At 37.8% G+C, this 20,715-nt stretch overlaps 1 protein-coding gene across 1 annotated transcript in view; it reads left to right on the top strand.

Moving 5' to 3' along the window:
- The window catches only part of TBX20 (T-box transcription factor 20), an 81,836-nt gene that overhangs the window by 16,774 nt on the left and 44,347 nt on the right, over positions 1 to 20,715 (top strand). Inside the window, exon 6 of the mRNA XM_007957057.1 lies at positions 8,566 to 8,642. Within this exon, the coding sequence (XP_007955248.1) occupies positions 8,566 to 8,642 (77 nt within the window). The remainder of the gene's footprint in view (positions 1 to 8,565; positions 8,643 to 20,715) is intronic.

Here is a 20,715-nt window from a genome sequence, read left to right as displayed (position 1 = left end):
TTTTATTTAGAAAATGTTTAACTACTCAATAAAGTTAAACAAGTAGTTAAATGAACCTCCAGATTCAACAATTGTCAACATTTTGCAGTATTTGTTTTGCCTCTCTCTCTTTTTCTTCTTTTCTTTTCCTTTATCTTGTTCTTTCTCTGTATGTGTATTTTTTTCCCCTGGATCATTTTCAAATCCTAAAACATATCCTAACAATGATGACATTAATTTTATAACCATAATATTATTATCACAACTAAGAAAATTAATAATAATGATGCCATAAGATCATCTAATACATTTCCAGGATGGACCCACAAGTGTTTTATAATATTATTCCTTCTTCTGAAGTAGGATCTAATTAAAGTTCACAGTATAGACTTACTACTTTTAATTTTTTTAAATTTCTCCATATTTTTTCTTAGTACCTCATATAATTCTGACACTAACCATCTGAAGGAGACCCATCGAACCTGAATTTATAGATGAAGAAATGGAGTTTCAGAGTGGTTAATTCAGCCACTCAGGTCATAGCTGGTGACAGAGACATCATGAAGTTCTGATATTCTGGTTCTTAATTCTTCCTTTTTAGTGGCATCATCATAGATTATGAGGCCAAAGAAATGACCACTGGCAGTCTCAAAAGGTTTGAAAACTGATTTGAAAATGTAGCTACGTTAGAATAGGTTAAGTTACTAATAAAAATACATCATATATCCTAATACTAATTACTGCTCTTTTAAAATGTTTATTTCTATTTGAGATTATAAACGGGCTCAAAGTCCAGCCATCAGTGCCAATTATCCTTTGCTACATCAGTAAGTGTAAAGATTAATATGATTAATCTGTCATTTTGTTGTTTGATTACCTGTAATGGAAGTGACTAAAATTAGAACTAATTTCCTCAATAGATCCTGCTGTATCTGAAGCTATGCCTATATATACACTTTTAAAAACTAGCACAATGTCATATAAATACACATATTCAATTAATAGCCAAACATTTGATTTAATATACTAATAAGTCAGTTTTGCAAATACTTTATGAACCTCTTAACCTAAACCAAACTGTCTGCTATTGAGTCATTTCTAACTCATGGCAACCCCCATAGGGTTTCTAAGACTGCAAATCTTTGTGGAAGCACACTGCCTCATCTTTCTCTTACAAAGCAGTTGTTGGGCTTGAATTCCCAACTTTTTTGTTAGCAGCCAAATACCTTAACAACATCACCAGAGTTCCTTATAAATTTCATAGGCCTAATCAAAATGAGTCGGGTTTGACTCGATGGCACATAACAACAACAACAACAACAATCAAAATTCATATAGCCTGTGCTCAATAAGCACATAATGGATAGGTCAACTTGGGAGTTAGAATTTTGTTAACCAGAAGGCTGGCGGTTCAAACCCACCAGTCACTCCTCAGAAGGAAAGTTGGGAAATCTACTTCCATAGAGATACAGCCTCAGAAACCCAAAGGGGGTTGCTATGAGTTGAAATTGACTTGATGGTTGTGAGATATGACGTAGTGCCTAAGTTATTTGACTGCCAACCAGAATACTGGCAGTTCAAACCCACCAGCTACTCCTCAGAAGGAAGACTTGGCAATCTACTTCTGTAGAGATACCACCTCAGAAACCCAAGGGGCGGGTGTCACTATGAGTTGGTTTCAACTCCATGGCAGTGAGGTTTATATATATATAAGGGTATATATACCCTTTATAAAGAACTCTGGTGGCACAGTGGTTAAGGCATTTGGCTGGTAACCAAAAGGTTGGCAATTCTGCCCATCAGTTGCTGTGTGGGAAAAGATGTTACAGCCTTGGAAACCTTATGGGGCAGTTGCGCTCTGTCCTGTAGGGTCGCTATGAGTTTAAATCTACTCCAGGGCAGTGGGACACCCTTTATAAACAGGAATCAGCTGGACAGCAACTTTTTTTTTTTTATTTTGGTGTACTCTTTTCTACAGAGCCCTGGTGGCACAGTGGTTAAGCTCTTGGCTACTGACTGAAAGGTTGACAGTTCAAACCCACCAGCTGCTCCGTGGGAGGAAGACCTCTCAATCTGCTCCCATAAACATTGTTGTTGTTGTTGTTGTTATGTGCTGTTGAGTTGGACCTGACTCATAGCGACCCCTCCTTGGGTTTCTGAGGCAGTATCACTACGGAAGTAGATTGCCCAACCTTCCTTCCAAGGAGTAGCTGGTGGATTTGAACCAGCCTTCTAGTTAGCAGTCAAGTGCCTTAGGCACTACGCCACCAGAGCTCCTCCATAAAGATTACTGCCTAGAAAATCCTATGGTGCTGTTCTACTCTGTCATCATATAAGGTGTGAGTTAAAATCAACTTGACAGCAAACAACAACATTCTAAAGCTGCTCCCTACTGTTTCTAGGCCTCACTGCATCTGCTGTGTGGTAGTTATGTTTGTGTGTCCACTTGGCTGGGCTTTGTTGAGTGGAATACTACATAACTAGAACATACTGCTTCTTCATCACTGCATCGTGTTTGTGTGCTACTTTTTAAAATTTTTTGTAACAAATTTAAAATAAAAGAAATATATAGTAAATAAGCAAGGTAGATATGTAATGAATAGAAGCAATAGAATTTTTTCATGCACACAGAATAAAGAGGGAAGAGATGAGGGGAGGAAGTAAGGGTTCACTTTGGGCCATTTTTATATCTTTTAAACTTTGTATAAAAACTCACTGCCATCGACTCAATTCCTACGCGCAACGACCCCTCCTTGGGTTTCTGAGGCGGTATCTACAGAAGTAGATTGCCCAACCTTCCTTCCGAGGAGTGGCTGGTGGGTTTGAACTGCCAGTCTTGGTTAGCAGTCAAATGCCTTAGGTTATTAAAAATCAAATCAAAGTTTCCAGTTGCTTTTTTGAAAAAAGCTTCTCATTTATGTGGCTAGGAATTTTATTTATGAACAATGAAAATGGGACTTTTTTTTCTGTTTTCTTCTCTGATTTTTGCAAGGGAATGATTGCATTTCTTTGTATTATTAGATAAAAGCTAAGTACATTACACTTTCAACAAACTATTTCATAATTTAAGATTGAAAGGTCATGCATTGTTTTTGAGCAGGCAAACCATCGCTGTAGAGTTGAAGTGTAGGTCAGGTTTCATTTTTAAATGCCTTCAGACAGCTCTTTTCCTGATAATTGGAGAAATGGTCACTGAGGACCAATTTCACCTTGTGGCTCGGAACCCCAGCTAGATTCTGAGTCCAGTGATATCAAAGTGAGTGATAACCATTGGAAAAGGTTCCCTGCTCTTTGGCACAGCTGGCAGTGTCAAAGTATGCCCTCAAGTTATACATACATTTATCTTGAGAGATAATGGGTGTGCTGGTGGTGTAGTGCCTAAGGCATTTGACTGCTTACCAGAAGGCCAGCAGTTCAAAACCGCCAGCCACTCCTTGGAAGGATGATTGAGCAATCCACTTCCATAGAGATATTGCCTCAGAAACCCAAGGAGCTGAATCAACTCAACAGCAGTGAGTTTGGTTTTGGGAATAGCAATGTTGAAAGAGTGAAATTTCTGGTAGGAGATGCAATACATATGTTCTATATTATAGAGATAATTAATGTTTTGTTTTGTTTTGTTTTTAAAAAAAACCAAACACATGTATTTTGGCTTGAATCAGTGATTGGGTTATGTGTGGAGTTTGGCTGCTGAATGGTTGGCAATTCGAACCCACCCAATGTCTGCCTGCATGGGACAAAGATCTGACAATCTGCTCCTGTAAAGATTATAGCCTAGGAAACCTTATGGGGAAGTCATGGTCTGTTACGTGGGGTCACTATGAATTAAAATTGTTGTACAGGATTTCTTAAACCCATGCTGCTCTTAACCTGTTAAAGCTTTTTCTTAAGAAAGTGAAAGACATTGCTGCTTTTTAAATTTATTTTTTAGTTACAAATAAGCTGTACTTTTCACTTGGATTTCTCTTCATCTGATGTTTGGTAGTTGATTTTTTTTTTTTTTTTGATACTTCTTTTAGTACTACCTTTGAAGCTTCAAGCATCCTCTATGAGGAAATTCATGAAATGAGTGATCAACTGAAATTGGTGGCTATAATGCTGCTGCTTTCTTCCATCAATTCTAAATTGTGTATTTTCTTTTCAGTTATCCCAATTTTCATAAAAGAATGTAAAACTTTATTCTCAGAAATGAATTTTTCTACATGACTGCTGGTTTTTATTTAAATATCTGGAATAAATCTATGGCTGATGTTTTAAAAATATTTTTTAAACTTAAATTTTTAAAATTTAATAGTATAAAATATGAGAAGTATTTTATTATGTTAAATTTTAACCATTTAAAAATTATCTTAAAATTAAAGATATGTAAAATCAAAAAGTTTCACTTAGTATGTAATTGGTAAATAGATCAAATCATATTTCTGCTTGTTCTTGAATTAAAGATTAACAAATGTTTCTGTGGTATTTATTGTAGATACTCCAGCATATTCAGAATCTAGTGCTGTCATAGTTAGCACTGTGGGTTCACTAAGAAGTTTGTCCTGCTAATTAATAGTCCCTAAAACATGCTCAGAATTACAGTGTCAATCCAGAGCCCTGTTGCAGTTTTCATAATAATAAATCTACTGAGCTTTTTTTAAAAAAAAAAAAAAATTTCCTCTAACTGGTCCAAATATAATTCTTTCTCCTTAAATTAGGTAAAGTAGTCCATGAACCAAAACAAAACAACAGTTGTGGTTGAGTCCATTCCAAGTCAAGGCAATCCCAAGTGTGTCAGAGTAGAACAGTCCTTCACAGGGATTTTCAGTGATTACTTTTCCAAAAGTAGATCACGAGGCCTTTCTTCTGAGGCACGACGGAGTGGATTCAGACTGCCAGCCTTTTATTTAGCAGCCGAGTGCATTAGCTTTTGCACTACCTAGGCAAATAGAGAAAGTAAATTCCTGATTGTTTTCTTGAGCTGTTTTTTTTAATTCATGAATTATAGTGGAATTATTGCTGGCTGTATGATATGAATCTGTGTCTTTTATTATTCTTACAATTTTTCTGCAATGTGAAACTATATCAAAATGAAAAACAAAAAAGTTACTATTGCTTCTCCTAAGACAGACTAAAAATATTAAAAGTACATAAATCTAGTGAAAAAAGAAAATTCCAAAAATACCTAAAACTCCGTGAACTTAATTCAGTTCCTTGTTCTAAGTTATAGCAGTAATACCAGATGTGGTGATACATCAGTTCAGTAACAGACATGTTTTGAGAGTATGCTTTCTCTATGTGGTATAGAACACTGAAGGATTTTAGATAATCCCACAGTTATCATATTCTGAGCCAATCTCCTCTACCTTTTGGAGGTCTTTCTTTAAGTATTACAACAATGATTTCCATCCTTGTTGTTTATAAAGACAAACCATACTTGATGTGGTTCATATATTTTAGAGGGATGGCTGCAAAAGATGTTCTTTGAAAACTTTTTTCCGTCAGATAAATGATCTGCCATTGTCTCTAGAAAATGTTATCCGTCCTCAAACCCATTCACTTTTCAATTTTATCAATGTGCTACACAAGAAACCTTACGTTTATTGTTCTCTTGTGCAGTTTCGGTTTGAAATTTTTGATTTGATTATGTAACTCTTAACGTCATTAATCCCTTAGTGGCTATGGTGCCACCCTCTTTGTTGTTGTTAGGTGCCATCAAATTGGTTCCGACTCATAGTGACCCTGAGTCCAACAGAATGAAACACTGCCGGGTCCTGCACCCGCCTCACAGTCCCTGATGTGTTTGAGCCCACTGTTGCACACACTCTGTCAGTCCATCTCGTTGAGGGTCTTCCCCTTTTGTGCTGACCCCCTCCTTTACCCAGCATGATACCCTCTTTAGAGCCACTTATATCCCTTCAAGTTGTGGTCAGCTGTGCATCTCTCTGCCTGGTCCCTGCTTCATTAGGGCAAAGACCGTGTGTTTTTTATCTTTGTACCTTCCAATAGCTAGCACAGTGTCTGATAAGTAATCAATTCTCCGTAAATATTTGTTGGATGAATTATTATATTGTCAAAGTATTTTCAGGAGCTATAGAGAGCCCTTTAGAAACATAAAGCATTTTAACTTCTGGTTATTCCATGGAAAGGGCCATAGATTTTAAACTCTAGTTGATATTTTATAATCTTAAAACATACTGATTGGGCATTAGAGAAAATGTCTACTGTTTATATCAAACAAATAAATTCTTTTCTTTTTTCCCAAAAATTATCCTTCAAATCTTAAATCCTAGTCTGAATAAATGACTGAAACAGACTGTCTTTCAGACATTCAGACTTTTAAAACAGTAGCTCTGTGTGAGAGAAGATTCTCTTTGAAGTCTTGATGACTACCTGTTAGAAGCAACCTCAGGGGCTTCTGACATTTCTTTACACGCATGCTTGACATAGATAATGCTATTCATTGAGGACAGATTTCTCATTTATCTAGCTCACTTCTTTCCCTGTTTATCAATGTCCATAACAAAGCTAAAAAGGAAATTAGCTATTTTCTTTGTTTTAGAATGAGTGCCCATGGGCAAAAAATGAGCATTTCTGAGGCACTGTCCAGTGGCCTTAAAATCAATATTATCAGATAATCAATCCTCTGACTTGCCAGTGTTATGGATAGAGAGGAGCAGTGGGTTGAGATAGTGTGGGAGGCTGCATTTTCAGTGAGGTAAATAATTTTGTTGCAACTTGCACGTTGGTTTAGTTCACTTTTCAAGAGATCGTGAAAATAAAAAATGGTGGCTTTATTTTGTAATCCAAAGAACAATTCTTGAGGTATTAATGGTTGAAAATGAACTATAAATGCACTCTGATCAGAGGAAAAGTTGCTTTTTGTCACAATAATATTTTAAGCTGTCTATTTTGATGTTATTTCTTAATGTTATTCCTTAATGTTAAGGAAGAGTAAATGCCTCCATCTGTAACTTTTTCCCCTAAGTTAAGAGTATTTTGTGTGTGTTGTTGTTGTTGTTGTTCTGTGCCATCGAGTCAAACCCGACTCATAGCGACCCCTCCTTGGGTTTCCGAGGCAGTATCACTATGGAAGTAGGATTGCCCAACCTTCCTTCCGAGGAGTGGCTGGTGGGTTTGAACTGCCAGCCATCTGGTTAGCAGGCAAGTGTCTTAGCCACTATGCTACCAGAGCTCCCATTTTGTGTATATCACTCTCTAATTAATGTGGGTTCTATTTTGACACTAACTAGCTGTGACTCTCTTGAAAGGTTTCCTTGGTTCTAATGAAGTTACTAACCAGCAACATATTGGTACTGATGCTGCTCTTTGTGCTCCATTGTGCTCATCTGTCGGATGAGGGCATGCACTAGATGGTGTCTCAGTATCTTTAATCAGTATTTTCTTTTCTTTGCTTCTCAATCTAACTTTCTTCTTTTTTTAATTCAAAGGAGCAGTCCATATGATTCAATGGATCCTTCTACATTAATATTAATACTGTGGGAATTATGAATACCATAGCCTAGACACTTAATACTTCAGACTGTAATTCTTTTGTATTAGGTTTTTTTTTTTTTTTTTGGCATATAAGCAAAACAAACAAAAGCAAAAATTCCAAACCCATTACGGCCTAGATTCTGCCTCACAGAAACTCTAAAGATAATATTGTGTGAAAAGATGCTAGAATATGATTAATTTGATTCTAATTTAGTTAAATGACAATAGGAACAGGGATAAATTTATACTCTTAAAGCTTTATATCGTATATATCAATATTGTATTGAACATTAGGCTATTATTAGCCATTTTATCTTTTTTATCTATTATGATATGTATGTGTACCTATAGTATTAAAAAAGGTATTGTCAAGTCAGAATGAAGCAATCATTCTTGCTTTCATTCCCCATTGCTCACCAATGCCAGCATTCTCCCATCTAAGCAGGAGTTCCGGGGTTGTGCAAATGGTTAAGCGCTCAACTACTAGCTGAAAGGTTGGTGGTTCAAACCTACCCAGAGATGCCTATGAACACAGGCCTGCTGATCTGCTTACAAGAGGTCACAGCCTTCAAAACCCTATAACCCACTGCTGTCCAGTCGATTCTGCCTCATAGGACAGAGTGGAACTGCTCCATAGGGTTTCCAAGGCTGTAAATCTGCACCCATAGGGTCACCATCAGTTGGAATCTACACTAGGGGAACTAACAACAACGTATCCTATTTAGACACCACTTCTCCCCACACACACAACACACCACCTCACCACCCAATCTAGCCCTAACATTTCACTACTCTTTTAAATACTTCAAACCCCAGCCACATTGTTCACATCTACCCTTGCCTAAAAGGGCCCCAATCCTAATTATCTCTGCTGATTGAGCTCTAGCCTGTTGATAGGGCCAATCTCTCCTCAACTACCTCCTTCCTTGGCCATTCCCACAGGCACTGATCCGTCCTTCCTGTGAACTTCTGTAGTACTTTGGACCCTTCTCATGACACTGAGACCTTAAGATATCCTTGGGGTGCTATGGAAAATGAACAAACTCTTTATTCCTGATTTAACTTCCTTGACCTCGGAAATGATCTAGTTTTGTCACCCATTCTTTCCAGATTACCAAGCTGAAAATAGATAGCAACCCTTTTGCCAAAGGATTCCGGGACTCCTCCAGGCTCACTGACATTGAGAGGTAATGAGAATTTTCTGTTTACTTTTTGTCCAGATAAGATAAAGAGACGAGAGAGTTTGTAAGGACACTCCTCTTTCAACTCTTAAAGAACCATAAGTTTACTGCATACAGTCTCCAATTCTCTGCCCCCACCCCTTCCAGATGTAAACTCTATAGATATGCAACTACTTAAGTCCTGACAGCTGCTGCAACTGGATCTATTTGTGCTCAATGTCTGAGGTGGTTTTGTGAAGTGGTTTCTTTGCTCAGGACATTTATTCGACTGTTAAAAAATAGGGCTTTGTTGTTATCAAAGATTCAGTCCTCTAGATGATAATCAATAAAGTGTCTTCTCTGGGAAAGTGGCAATCTGCAGAAAAATGCAATCTTGGTAGCCTCTTGCCCTCTGAAGTGGATGTATTTGCTAACATGAAGAGTGTGAAGGTCGTTTGGAATTTTGCAAAAAGGAAATTACATTTAATTCAAGGTCCCATAATTATGTGTAGGGTGGTGGTGATTGTTAGTTGCTGCTGAGTTGGTACCCGACTTGTGGTGACCCCATGTGTTACAGAGTAGAACTGGGTTTTCTTGGATGTAATCTTAATGGGAGCAGTTCATCAGGCCTTTCTTCTGCAGAGTTACTGAGTAGGTTTGAGCCAGTGACCCACAGGCTTCTTATATTTAATACACAAGACGACAGGTTTCAGGATTTTAAGAAGACAAGTCACATTTATGTGCCTGTAACTTACCTTACATTGTTATTGAGTTAAAATGGTACTCACAGTGTGAGACCATCTATTGATAGGTAACAACTATATTGAGTCCCACAGTTTGCCAATATTAATATCAAAAAAAGGTGTTTTCCACACAGAATTTTTCAGCCAAATTGATTGTATTTCTCAAACACACTATGTAACTTTCTGTACTTTTTCTTTTATGTATCTGGAAGTCTTTATTGAGAGGTAAGGTACCCTAGCCATCAGCCCTCTGTTTTATTTTATTCCCACATTTTTGTATGGTTTCCCTATCAACTGCTACACATTTCTTACACATCTTTGTTATCTATCACATTGTGGTCATATCTTCTTATCTCAGTACTTCTGCCCAATATGTCTTAGAAACTCAAATAAAGGAATAAAATATTTGTGCAACATCTGTCAAATCCTTTCCTAACCCAACTGGCAGGATATAGGGTATTGGTTTTGACTTGGGAAATAGATATAGAGGGTGTGGGGAGTCAGAGAAGTCAGCAGGACAGGCTGAATGTTGGACAAAGGCTATGGGATTTGATTAAAAGGCAAAGATAGATTTTCTGAAAAGCTTGTTAAGTGGTTGAGGATTTTGGGGTTCCAGAAAAGAAGCTTGAGTTTGTGGTTGAGAATCCAATACAAAATTCAGAGAGAAGGCAAATGTGTAAGTCTCCAATGAGTTGGGACAAAGAAGGGCAAATAGTTTGTGAAACACAAGTCAGGGAGTATTTATCAGCAATGAATCCATTGACAAATGTTGCTGTCATTTAGACGAGGTCTTTTTCATTTCCTATTTTCTATCAGAGGTGCTGATTTGGACTGGGTTTATGTAGATGGGATTATAAATAAGTGAACCTTTTCTCAGTTTCAGTCATGTCAAATACCAGTGAAGGCACCGAGTCGGTGGAACAGTACTGATGTTTATATTGTGTACATCCCATCTTCTGTCTTAGGTCAGAGGATTGTTGTTAATTGCTGCCTAGGAGCTTTGGTGGAAGGCCGGCGATTCAAACCCACCAGCTACTCCTCAGAAAGAAGATTGGGCAATCTACTTCCATAGTGATGTTGTTGTTGTTGTTATATGCCGTGAGTCAGACCTGACTCATAGCGACCCCTCCTTGGTTTCCGAGGCAGTATCACTATGGAAGTAGATTGTCCCATCCTCCTTCCGAGGAGTGGCTGTTTGGGTTTGAACCGCCAGCCTTCTGGTTAGCAGTCAAGTGCCTTAGGCACTATACTACCAGAGCTCCCTTCCATAGTGATACCACCTCGGAAACCCAAGGAGGGGTTGCTATGAGTTGGATCTGACTAGATGGCAGTGCGTTTGGTTTTTGTTTTTAATTGGCTCTGACTCAGGGTGACCTTATGTATACCAAAAAAAAGAAAACCCCAAAAAACCTCACTGCCATCAAGTCGGATCTGACTCATACAACCCCTCCTTGGGTTTCTGAGGCGGTATCACTGGAAGTAGATAAGAGAACAAAATGTTGCCCAGTCCTGCACCATCTTCATATGTTTGGCGTCATCTTCCAACACTGTGTCAGACAATGTTCTGTTGTGATACACAGAATTTTCATTGGCTGGTTGGGTTTCAGAAGTAGATATCTAGGCCTTTCTTCTTAGTCTGTCTTAGTCTAGAAGCTCTGCTGAGACCTTTCTCCCATGGGCGGCCCTTACTGGTATTTGAAAATACCAGTGGCATACCTTCCAGCATTACAGCAATGTGCAAGCCACCACAGTATGTATGACAAACTGACAGACAGGCGGTGGATATCACAGGGTAGGTATGACATATTGGGAGACGAAAATCATGAGTTAGAGTCCTAACTCTGCCTTTTACTGGCTGAGTGATCCTGGACAATTTACCTGACATCTGAATCTGTTTCCTCATCTAGAAAATCCTGAAAGTAAGCTTGCTCACTTCAAGGGTTAATTTTGTGAATTCAGCAAGGTGTTTATGAAAGCACTTTGTAAATTTAAAAAAATGTAAAATTCTTCATCTTAATAGAGAACCATTTGGTCTATCAGCTTTCACCTCATCTAAGTCTGTGTTTAAGTCTTAATAAGCTGCCTGCTCATAGGGTAAAAATAGCCCTTTAGTTGCCCATGTGCTCATGAGATATGGGTGCCATTCTGACTGCCCTTTGGAACGACAGATTTGATAATGCATGCAGCCACATTTTCCACTTATTGAATAAGCATCGTGATGTGGGGAGTGCTCACATGTACATGAAGCTAAGTAGCTTTCAATGGTCTGAGGGCCAAGAGAACACTCTTATGTGACTAGCTGAAAGTTTGCATGATGACCTAAGTAGTGTGAAATTGGTCAAGGTTTTGGATTTCATTTCCAGGTATTTAAGTCTGAATTTTTCCTAAACAGCCTTTGGGGATGGGACAAATCAGATCAATTGATCTTTAGAGACCTAAAGAAATTAAATTAGTCTGGAGTCAGTTACTGCACTAAACCATCTAGTAATTGGATTGCTTCTTGTAACTGATTGAAAACAGCCCCTATCTATAACAATATGGGAGCTTTTTTTCATAAGAGATCTGAGAGGAAAACACATCTTTTTATGACATGATGACAGAAATTGCACTTTTCTGACCTAATTGAATATGATGTTATAAATATGTGACCTTAATGATTTCAAGTTTCCTGTTTCAGATTTACAACTTCTCTATGGGACACCCAAACAAAAAATGCCTTTAAGATTTAATCTGTGTGCCTTACATCTCTAAACTGACAGTTTATTCTTCTATAATTGCACAAGTTCTTGAAATACTGTAAAGGGCATTATTATTATTATTTTTTTTTTTCTGGTTTAATTTTACTAGGTTCCACTCAGATACTGAACATCTTACTTATTTCATGTATAGCTTCACTTTAGGGAATAGTACCATCTCCCTCATTTGAAAAGGGAAACTTATCTCATTAGCAAATGTGGAAAGTATTTTCATTAGATGCTTTGCGCATATGTCTACAATGGACAGCCAAAAAGCTCAAGGGGATTTTTTCAGATAATCTAATTTATAGTTATTTAGATCAAGGAAGGAATTATCTGCTGGCTCCATATAATATATAAACTACAGACAGTCTGTCAGTTGGCATTTAAATTTTTTATTTTGACACATTGTGCAGCTTGACTAGTGCATGAAGTTACAGTGTTACTTCTGAGAAAGGGAAAATAATAATTGGGGGGGTGTTTAAAAAATATTTTCTGAAAAATTAAGTTTAAATTTTTCTTCTTATAAAAACAGTTCATGATCATTGTAGAAAAATCAGTAAATACTGACAAGCAAGATAAAGAGCTTAAAAGAGAGTGAAATACCATTCACTCTGAGATAACCATTGGTAAAACTTTCTTATATATCCTTCTAGATACATTCCTATGTATGTATCAACACTTTCTTCCTTTAAAGTTTATCATGTCACACATAGTATTTGTAAACACTTTTGTCCTTAACATCAATGGATATATCTGCAAGACACTTGTAATGACTGCCTAGTTTTCCATTATGTATCACAATTTATTTGAACCAAAAATTTGTTTCCTGTTTTTTGCTATTAGAAACAGTGCCAGGAGGAAAATCTTTGAAACTGTACTTGCACATATATTACTTAATTATTTCCATAACACAAATACTCACAAATGAAAATGTTGGATCAAAAATATACATGTTTTTTAAGGCTTTTTACATACAGCCACATTTTGCATCAAAAAAGATTGTCCATGTCATGGCCAATAGTATGCATTCCTTTCTTTGCAACATTGTCAACGTGATTAGCATCTCTTCATCTTTGCCAGCTTGATAGGTGAAAACTTGTAACACATTTTCTTCTGTCTATTACCCTGTTTATGTGCCATTTGTTTTTCCTTTTGGATTGTTCATCTCTTTCTTATGGATCTATGACAAATATTTATGGATTGCGGTATTATTGTTCATATGTGTTGGAATTACTTTACTAGTTTTACTAGCAAATTAGCTTTTTACTTACATAGTAGTTTCTTAATGCTGCTGTAACAGAAATATGACAATGGTTGCTTTAAAGAACAGGAATTTATTTCTCAACAGTTTAGGAGGCTAGAAGTCTGAATTCAGGACACAGGGGAAGGCTCCTTCTCTGTTGGCTCTGGAGAAAGATCCTTGTCTCTTTCAACTACTGTTGCCCTTCTGTTCCTTGGTGATCTCCACATGGCATCTGTCTTTTCCCACTTGTGTGTGTTTGTCTCTGTGTCTATGCTGTTTCTTATAACTACAGAGTGATTAGGTTTAGGACACATTCTATACTGATAAGGTCCATTAACATAACAAAGAAGACCCTGTTTCCGAATGGGATTACATCCATAGGTGTGTTGTTGTTGTGATGTGCCCTCGAGTTGGCCACGACTCATAGCGATCCCTCCTTGGGTTTCCGAGGCAGTATCACTACGGAAGTAGATTGCCCCATCTTCCTTCCAAGGAGTGGCTGGTGAGTTTGAACTGCCAGCCTTCTGGTTAGCAGTCAAGTGCCTTAGGCACTATGCTACCAGAGCTCCCAACACAAGTATTGTTGTTGTTGTTGTTATTTGCTGTTGAATCGGACCTGACTCATAGTGACCCCTCCTTAGGTTTCCAAGGCTTTATCACTACAGAAGTAGATTGCCCAACCTTCCTTCTGAGGAGTGGCTGGTGGGTTCAATCCATAACATGTTGTTTTTGGTAGTTTTTATTGTTCTCTAATTATGATTTCTATCTTGGAAAAATTTTTCCCACTCCAAAATTCTACAAATACTCAACAATAAATTTTCTACCACTCTACTGCTTTCTTGTTTTTTCACCTAAATCCTTTGGTATTTCTTTTAAGATATAAAATAGACACAAAACTTTACATTTTAAAAAGTGGTCCCAATTCCATATATTTGATAACATATTCCTTTCCCACTGATTTATAATACAACATTTATCATCTGTTAAACTCTTCTGTTTTAATAGTTCTTGTAGTCTCTATTGATCTGCTAGGATTGCATTGTTGTAATTTTTGTAAATTGATAACATACATAAATATCTGATGATATTTAGATAACTGTTATGGCAAACCCCAACCCTCTTCATACGTCATTTTCAAAATTTCTAGATATTCTTTGTCATTTATGCTTCTACACGTTGGAATCATTTTGTTAAGTTCTCCAAAGAAAGTCATTGGAATTTCTTTTAGGTCTTAGATGAGTTTATGTAATAATTTTGGGGAGAAAATTGATATCTTACAGTATTAATTAAGACTTTCTTTCTAGGAACATGGGAACTCTGGTAGCATAGTGCCTAAGGCACTTGAGTGCTAACCAGAAGGCTGGTGGTTCAAACTCACCAGCCACTCCTTGGAAGGAAGGTTGGGCAATCTACTTCTGTAGTGATACTGCCTCAGAAACCCAAGGAGGGGTTGCCATGAGTCGGGGCTGACTCGACGGCACATAACAACAACAATCTAGGAACATATCATATCTTTGTCCTTTTAATAAAATCTCCTCTTCTGTTCCTTAGAAATGTTGGAGTTTTTTGAGTTTGTTAGTAGTGCCTAAGGCACTTGACTGCTAACCAGAAGGCTGGCGGTTCGAACCCACCAGCCACTCCTCGGAAGGAAGATGGGGCAATCTATTTCCGGAGTGATACTGCCTTGGAAACCCAAGGAGGGGTCGCTATGAGTCGGGTACGACTCAATGGCACATAACAACACAACAGCAACGACACACATACACTATTATGTAGTATTTAGGTATACTGGAGCTGTAATGTCCAGTATAGTAGCCACTGGCCACAGGTCACTAGTGAGGACTTGAAATGTGGCTATTCCAAATTGACATGTATTATAATTATAAAAATCATTGAATTTTGAAGATTTACTATGAAAAATGTAAAAGATTTCATTCATGATTTACAAGTATTGATTAGATATTGGAACAATATTTTGGACATATTAGGTTAAATAATATATATTTTTAAGACTAATTTTATCTGCTTTTATTTTTCAAAATGTGGTTTCTAGACTATTTAAAATTACCTATGCAGATCACATTACATTTCTTACTAGAGGGACTTTTTTAGGGGGATTGCTTTTATAAATAGAATTTTAAATAAGAACTCTACTTAGTCTATGAAAAGCTATTGATTTCTCTATATTTTTGGCATACTGACATTTTAGTGGATTAAAAAAAAATAATTCTAATAGTGTTTCCTTCTCCTTGCTTGAATTTTCCAGTTAGACAGCTAGATCATTTGCAAAAATGATAATTGTTCTTTTCCTTTAGAATAATTATGCTTTTAAAATATCCCTTTTTTGCTTTATTACACTGACTAAAATTTCCAAGACATTATTGAAAAATAATGATGAAAGCTGGCATGTAATCATGTTCTCAACTTAATTAGGAATGTCGTTTTTTTTTTTTAATCATGAATAACTATTGAATTTATATTAAATGCTCTTTTATCTCCTATTGAGAAGGTTATAATTGTGTTTCTACTTTCAATTGTATTTGTTGTTAAGTGACATCAAGTTGATTTTGCGTCATAGTGACCCCATCTGTGGAACTGCCCCATAGGGCTCCCTAGGCTACAATCTTTACCGAAGCACATAGTCATGTCTTTTTCCTGCAGAGCCACTCAGTGGATTCAAATCATCAATCTTTTGGTTAGCAGCCAAGTGCTTAACTGTTTGTACCACTAGGGCTCCTCAGCAATATCATTGATTATAGACATATCATTGATTATGGACTCTCACAACTGATGTGCCCCTGGCATCTCTGCGCTCTAGACTCCATGGCCATGCTGTTGAGGTTGGTGCCAGGCAGCTGGATTAGAGTACAGTTGGCAGCTCTGAGGCTTGGGCAGCTGGCAAGACCAGGAGGTCAAGATGGTCAGTGGGGTTGTTGCCCATGCCCATGCCTATGCCCCCAACAACCACCCCCTCTGCTGCCCTAGCTGCATGCTGCTGCCCTGCAGGCCAGGGATGACCCCACAGAATTGAGTGAGGTCCTAAAAGCCTTGGAATCTGAGGCCGAGAGACTGGAAACTAACAGCTACTTAGAAGAGTAGCTCAGTAGCCTGGCCAGGGAGAAGGAGGTGGCTGTCTTCTGCTGGAGCCTCCAAGTCCCAGATTATCCCCAGTATGCTTCTCACTGTAGGACTTGGTCCCTCCAGCTCTTCTACCTCCTTCTGGGCCCCTCTGACCACCTATGGGTCCTTCTCAGATGAGCTCCCTCAACTTCCATCTCATTCACCTCTTTTGCACAAAGAGCTGCAATGATGGCTCCAGTGTGGCAAGAGACCTTCTGGAGAGCCAGCTGCTATGAGGCTGACAGACATGGGTGGCTCTGCAGGAGGACTGGGAGCTGGATGAAGAGAGGCAATCCAACTTAATGAACAAAATAGTTGGATAGTAGAATTTTACTATTGTTGTAAGTGAGAAATGTCAGTTAATGAGTAGTCAATAAGTGAGGAGTAGATGTAATACATTGCTAGATATAATTTATTCAAATTTTAAGGCTTTTAGTATCAATGTTGACTTTCTTTTTCTTTCTTTTCTGTCAGTTTTTGGTATCAGAGTTCTTGTAACTTGTTAAAATGTTTCCTTTCTTTTCATTGTCTGCATCAGGTTAAATTGCAAAGAAATGATCATTTACCTTAATACCTGATCAGTCTTGCCCATAAATTCATCTGGGTTCAGTGTTCTTTCAAGGATTATTTCTTTGATAACTTTTTTTAGTTTGTTCCATAGGTTATCAGATGAATATATATGTTATTAACTTCTGTCCCATTTTTTGTCCTGAATTCTACTCTTTCTCATATTATGTTGCTTTTTAATTTTTTTTGCTTTCTTTTGTTTGCCTTTTAAATTACTAAAAATCTATGTCATTCCAGCATATTTTCCCCGTTCTTCCAACATCATAAATATTATGACATTTACTTCTTTAAAAAATAAAATTCTCTTGATTCTATTTGCCTCTTGAGTTACTGACTCTCCCAGTTCTGTCCTTTTTTTTTTTAAATAGTAATACTCCTTAGAAAGAGTTACATATATATTTTTTCTCCAATTCTTCTTGTCCCTTTCCTTCTTGACTCTTAGACTTTCATCCTCACTACTCCACCAAACTGCTCTAGTCAAAGTCACAAGTGACCTACTTGTGGCTAAATCCAATGGTCAATTCTCAGTCCCCTTCTTAAAAAGCTTTTGACAGCATTTGACACAATTGTTCATTCCCTCCTTCTTTCTTCACTTGGTTTCCCAAACCTCACATTCTTCTGGTTTTTATTCTACTTCATTAGCTATTCTTTCTCCTCTTCCTTTGTTGGTTCTTCCTCATTTCCTCCAACTGTAAACAGTGATGTGTTCCAGACCTTCCTCTTTGGATACCTTCTCTTAGTCTGCATTTCCTCCCTGGGTAATCTGACCCATATTTGTGCCTTTGTTGTTTTTGCTATTTGTGGTCGAGTGGATTCTGACTCATGGATTCCGACTCATGGCCTTTAAATACCAATATGTGCTGACTATTATGAAATTTACAGCTCTTGTCCAGAACTCTCTAGATTCAAATATCTGATTGGCTATTACTTTTACTTTTTCTTCTCCCCCTATGGTCATGTCAAATTTAACATATCTAAAACTATACACCTAACCTCACACTTCCACCCCTGGTCCTATTTGTATTCTCTTCTCAGTTGCTGACAACTACATCTTTCTAATTGCTCTGGCAAGAAACCTTGAAATCATAATTAACTCCTCTTTTTCCACATTCAACAGTCAACTGATCCCTCAAATTGTATCCAGGGGAAGCCAACTACTTCTTACCATCTCCATAGCTACCATATTGATTTAGGCTACTATCATCACTTTTCTAGATTATTGAATTAATTTTCTAATTGATCTTCCTACCTTTTGAGATAATTGAAGCTTAGAGAAGCTTAGAGAAATTAATACTTTATCTAAATTCCGATTATTTGGGAGATCTGAACCTCAAACCCAATTTAGTTTGTCTGAAACCAAAGTCCTTTCTCTGATGTCCATTGTATTTTATTTTAACAATCATTACTTTAACAACAACAACAACAACAAAAATTATTGTGATTTGGGTGAAAGTTTATAGAGCAAATTCACTTTCCATACAGCAGTTCATACACATTTTGTCTCATGACATTGACTGCAATATCCTACAATGTAACAGCTCCCTTCCCACTTCCCCTCCATAGCTACCTCTTCCCTTTGCCCTTCTCTCCCATACACTCTTCCCCCGAACATTCTCCCTGTACATACACTGCCCTTCTATTCTCCCATGATTGATCTCTCCAAGGAGTTTATCTACCTGAAGTAAATATTCAGCTCATATGCCTATCTTTTATTTGGCTGGAAGTCATAGGAGTGAGTTCAGGTCCAGACGTGAAGGGCAGTTAAGGGCCATAGTCTCAGGGGTCTCACTAGACTCTATCAGACCAGCAAACCTGGTCCCACTCTATCTAGGATATACTGCATCGATCCCCCTGTGACTGTTTGACAGTGGTAGCTGGGCACCATCTAGTTCTTCTGGTCTCATGGTTGTATAGGCTGTGGATTGCATGGTGTACCAGTCCCTTGGACTAATTGTTTCCATATGTCTTTGGTTTTCTTCATTCTTCTTTGCTCTGGTTGAGGAGAGACCCATCATTGCATCTAGGTGCTGCTTGCAAGCTTTTAAGATCCCAGTTGCTACTCACCAAAGTAGGATGTAGAACAAAGTTTTTATGTAGTATGGTATGCCAATTGTGCTTGATGACCCCTACGACCATGGTCCCAAGCCTTCAAGTCCAACTACTTGCTCCCTCTGGGTAGCTGACTATGGCCAAGAAGTGACTACAACCTTGTCCTTTGTCAGCTCTACTATATACCTGGACATTCTTATAGAACATACAAATACACTTGTAGAAACGTCATCTACCAACCCCATACATGGTCATGGGCACACTTCCCCCTGCATAGACAAACCCACTAGTTCAGCCTGTCCCACCATCTATCCACCAGTAGATCAATATTTGCCATCACTGACAATGCAGTACTGTATGTGCAAAAGCGTTCATCTTTGTTGTCTCCCATGCACTTCTCTATGTCTTCCTCTTCCTCAATGCCACTGTGTTGATCACTCACATTTGGTACATTGCCCTTCCTTTCATCCAAATTAATTCTTGTCTATGCCTATCTAGAAGTGTTCCCTTCCCTCCCCTCCAACCCCTGGTAACCAACAAATAAATTTTCCTTCCATATGTAAACCTTTCCTTGACTTTTTACAATAGCAAACTAATACAATATTTGTCCTGTGATTGACTTATTTGACTCAGCATAATGTTCTCCAAGTTCATCCATGTTATGCGGTGTTTTCCAGATTCTGCATTAGTCTTTAGGGTTGCATAGTATTCCATTGTGTATATGTACCATAGTTTGGTTATCTATTCTTCTATTGATGGGCACCTAGGTGGTTTCCATCTTTCGGCTATTGTAAATAGTACTGCGAAGGACATGGGTGTGCATGTATTTGTTCTTGTCCTGGCTCTCACTTCTTTAGGATATATTCATAGTAATGGGATTGCTGGGTCAAATGGTATTTCTAATTTCAACTTTTTAAGGATTTGCCATACTGCTTTCCACAGTGGTTGTCTCATTTCACAGTCCTACCAGCAATGTATGACAGTCCCAATCTCTCCACATTCTTACCAGCATTTGTTATTTTCTGTCTTGTAGAACTTTGCTATTAGTTCTGGGGCAAGACTGATAATCAGAAGGCTGGTGGTTCAAACCCACCAGCCACTCTTCGGAAGGAAGGTTGGGCAATCTACTTCCATAGTGATATGCCTCAGAAACCCAAGGCGGGGTCGCTATGAGTTGGGCTGACTCGACAGCACATAACAACAACAACAATGGCTAATGATTGTGAATATTTCTTCATATATTTGTTGGCTGCCTGAATATCCTCTTGGTATAGTGTTTATTCATGTCTTCTGCCCATTTTTTTAAATTGGATTAGATTTAATTTACTCTTTTTGTTGTTGAGGTGTTGTAGTTTTCTATAAATTTTAGAAATAAGTCACTTGTCAGATATGTTGTTACCAAATACTTTTTCCCAATCTGTAGGTTCTCTTTTTACTCTTTGGGAGAAGTCTTTGGAAGCACATAAAAATTTAATTTTTAGAAGGTCTCATTCATCTAGTTGATCTTCTGCTGTATGTGCATTTTAAATTATGCTTGGTAGTCTATTTATGCCATATATTTGTGTTGTTGTTGTTATTTGCCATTGAATCGGCCCCGACTCATAGCAACCCCTCCTTGGGTTTCCGAGGCAGTATCACTA

The sequence above is a fragment of the Orycteropus afer genome, unplaced genomic scaffold (genome assembly GCF_000298275.1).
Source record: "Orycteropus afer afer isolate SDZICR_OR568_19922 unplaced genomic scaffold, OryAfe1.0 scaffold00699, whole genome shotgun sequence".
Classification (NCBI taxonomy): domain Eukaryota; kingdom Metazoa; phylum Chordata; class Mammalia; order Tubulidentata; family Orycteropodidae; genus Orycteropus; species Orycteropus afer.
The sequence above is the reverse complement of the archived record's forward strand: the minus strand, read 5'-3'. Positions and strand labels throughout refer to the sequence as shown.